The sequence below is a fragment of the Pteropus vampyrus genome, unplaced genomic scaffold, assembly GCF_000151845.1.
Source record: "Pteropus vampyrus isolate Shadow unplaced genomic scaffold, Pvam_2.0 Scaffold78, whole genome shotgun sequence".
In the NCBI taxonomy this organism is placed as follows: Eukaryota; Metazoa; Chordata; class Mammalia; order Chiroptera; family Pteropodidae; genus Pteropus; species Pteropus vampyrus.
This window is the reverse complement of record NW_011888859.1, coordinates 6,029,605-6,032,971: the sequence shown is the minus strand read 5'-3', so window position 1 is coordinate 6,032,971 and position 3,367 is coordinate 6,029,605. Positions and strand designations below refer to the sequence as shown.

Below are 3,367 nucleotides of genomic sequence, written 5' to 3'. Positions count from 1 at the left end.
GTTTAAAGAAAACCATCCTGGCAAGCCGTTCGGTCACACTTCATGACTCATTCCCAAGGGTAGGGACTTAGGTTTCTATCCCTTCATTGTCTTTGCAGGAAATGAGGAATAATCGCCTAACTAACATAATTTTAACTCCTTTCAGACATAAAATTGGTGTGAATGAGACAATTCTCAATATACTCTAAAGCTGTCATAATAAAATATCCTACCTTTTCATCCCGGAAATTTAGAAATTGCTGGAAAACCTCACTTTCTGCAATTACTGGATGACGACACATCCTGGTCATCCACGCCTGAAGTCTCTCCATGCGCATTTTGATAAATTCTTCTTCAAAGCGACCTGCAAGACACACGCCAAGAGTGATATACAACTTTGTCTAAAATGAATCACTGCTACTACAGCTGAAAAGCTACTGGCTACTTGACAGACACTTCTTTGGTAAAAGGTAAACCATGGTAATTTTTCACTAACCTAAAAACAAGCCAACCCAGTGAATACTCTTAGACCCATAAGAAAGATACAACAGATTTTTTAGTTTATAAGAATCAAATTCCATTTTGACAAATCAACAAACCTTTTGTGACAAGAATAATCATAGCCGTGGAGTGCTATTTTCTTCAAGGATCCCCAAAATACTTAATGAATTTAAAAGTAAATCTTATTTCAATATGAAAAACGTTCTCTTTCTTATAAACTAACATTGTGCTAGTTTCTATGTGGCCATATTAAGTCCTATAGGCAAAAAAGGGCTGATAGTGTGGAATTTTAATAAATAATTCTTTCAAAGTACATGAAATTTCTATATTTATAAAATGCATCCAAATGCAATATATCTCAGATATACAAATGTAAATTTGGTATTTATGCAAAGTAACTTGGGACTGTAGCTCTTTTTCTCCCTTGTTTTTAAAATTACTTAAATGGAAAATAGCAAAAGTACATTTTCCATGAATGCAGTAATAAAAGCAGCTATTCCAGAACTATGACCATCTTAAGACAGAGCTTAATAAGCCCTATTTGTTTTAAAAGTAGAAAATCAGTTTAACAAGCTTGGCGCACCAAACATCAGGGAACACTGAGAATTTTTATAAGCCTACCAAACAATATCACTATCAGTTCAAAGGTTTCTGAAGATGGAAATTCAAGCTACAGTCAAGTAAGGCCATCAGCAAAGCCAGTCCCCCTAAAACTATAAACCCAGACAATCAAAAAAATCAGTGCTCTGGAAATCGACCGAAGGCAAAGAGCTTTCTGAAGTTCATGTTTGTAAAACTGCTGAGTTTCAGGCAAGAACAGTGGAAGTCGCGCCTAGGGCTGTCCCGTGCCTCCCCACCCTCTTCGTGGTTGAGCTGAAGTTCTGCCAGGGCGGAGCGGGCTGTGAAGACTGGCAGCTGCATTTTCCCTGGTGAGGGAGGAGGCTCACGTGACCCAGAGCAGTGGGAGATGTCCATATTCAGTGGTGGCGGCAGTGACAATCTAGAGGCTGGTGACCAGGGAGGGCCGACGGTTCCACTAGCCAAGGTTATATGGTAGAGCCAAGACGGACACTCCAGGCTGAGGCTGAGGCAGAACCAGTGGAGACTAGATGGGGTCCCGGCCAGCGACATACTCCTGGCCAACTCTGAGGCTGCACATGTATGTAAAGGAGACACAAAATGGCCTTCGAGAAGGTAAAAGCCAGGGCTAACTTTAAAGTGACTTGTGCTTTGAACGTGCTCCCCTACCCACACACAGATCCACCGGCAGAGGACAGAAGCCTTAATGGCTTGAGGTAGGCTTACCCCCAATCTACACAGGTGCAGGTGAACCCTAGGAAGCCAAACTTAAAAAAGAAAAACATAAAAACTGAGCTTTGAGAGAGACGAATTTCGGAGATTTAGCACAGGCAAACAAAAAAACATGAAGCAGAAACAACCACTTTCAGAGAGAAAAATCAGAATCCAGACTTGCTAACATAATAGTCTCTAAAATGTCCAGTTTTCAACAAAAAATTAAGAGATTGTAAAGAAACAGCAAGGCGTGACCCATGCTGAGAAAAGCAGTCATGAGAGACCATCTGGTAAGTGTCCCCAGATGTTGAATTTAGCAGACAAAAACAAAATGGCAGACAAAACAGCTTCTATCAATAGTCAAAGAACATAAGGAAGCCGTGTTTAAAAAATTAAAGAAAAACATGGCAAAGAACCAACAAATAGAGATTCTTAAGAGACAGAAATGAGAATCAAATGAAAACCCTGAAGTTGAAAATACAATGACTAAAATTAAAAATTCACTGTAGAGGGTTTAAAAGCAGATTCAAGATGGAACAAGAATGAGTAACTGAATCTGAAGATAAATCAAAAGAAGTTATCTAATATGAAGAACAGAGAGGAAAAAAACTAAAGTAAAATGAACAGAGCCTCAGAAAACATCAAATATACCTACAGACTTGTGATGGGAGACCCCAAAGGAGAAGAGAAAGAAGAAAAAAATATTTGAACAAATAATGGGAGAACATTTCCCAAATTTGATAGAAAACTTTAATCTATATTTCCAAGAAACTCAACAAACCCCAACTAGAATAAACAGAATCGAACTGCTGAAACACAAAAACAGTAAGAAAAATCTTGAAAGCAGTAAGAAAAAAGCAATTTATCACATATGGTAGGGTGTACATGCATGTCTATCAGTGTGACCAATGAACAGAATGATTTCTCATCTGACACAATGGAGGGCAGAAGGCAATGGAAAGACATATTCATCACGCTGAAGGAAAAACTATCTGACATGAATTCTATAACCAGTAAACCTGTATTTCAAAAATAAAGGCAAAATAAAGACATTCCTAGATAAACACAATATGAGAGAATTCACTGATAGCAGACCTGCATTATAAGAAACATTAAAGGAAGTCCTTCAGGATAAAAACATGCTACCTCAGGCTAAAAGGAAATTACCCAAATCCATAGGGAGAAAAGAAGAGCACCGAAAATATGTCAGTTAATATAAAAGACTCCATAGATAAATGTTTTCTAACTGCTTCTCCTAACTTCTTTAAAAGACAGTATAAAAAGCAGTAATTATCATACTACACTGATGCATTTATAATATACATAAATATCAATATATGATAATAGCATAAAAAGAGAGAAGGGAATGAAGCTCTACTGCAGAGATATTTCTATTAATTTACTAGAATAGTAATCCGAAGTGCACTGTGATGTTACAAAAAGATGTATATTATAGCCATAGAGACAGCTGGACAACATATCAACCAGCTCGGCCTAACCGACACTATACAGAGAGTGCTCCACCCAGCTGCTGCAGAGTTCACATTCTTTTGAAGCTCACACTGACACTCTCCGGTACAGACCATATGTTAGG

At 38.0% G+C, this 3,367-nt stretch overlaps 1 protein-coding gene across 1 annotated transcript in view; it reads right to left on the bottom strand.

Moving 5' to 3' along the window:
- Positions 1 to 116: 116 nt before the first annotated feature.
- The window catches only part of LOC105293859 (sorting nexin-9), a 37,515-nt gene continuing 34,264 nt past the window's right edge, over positions 117 to 3,367 (bottom strand). The window contains exon 9 of the mRNA XM_011362733.2: positions 117 to 343. Coding sequence (XP_011361035.2) covers positions 132 to 343 — 212 coding nt within the window. The 3' untranslated portion in view covers positions 117 to 131. The remainder of the gene's footprint in view (positions 344 to 3,367) is intronic.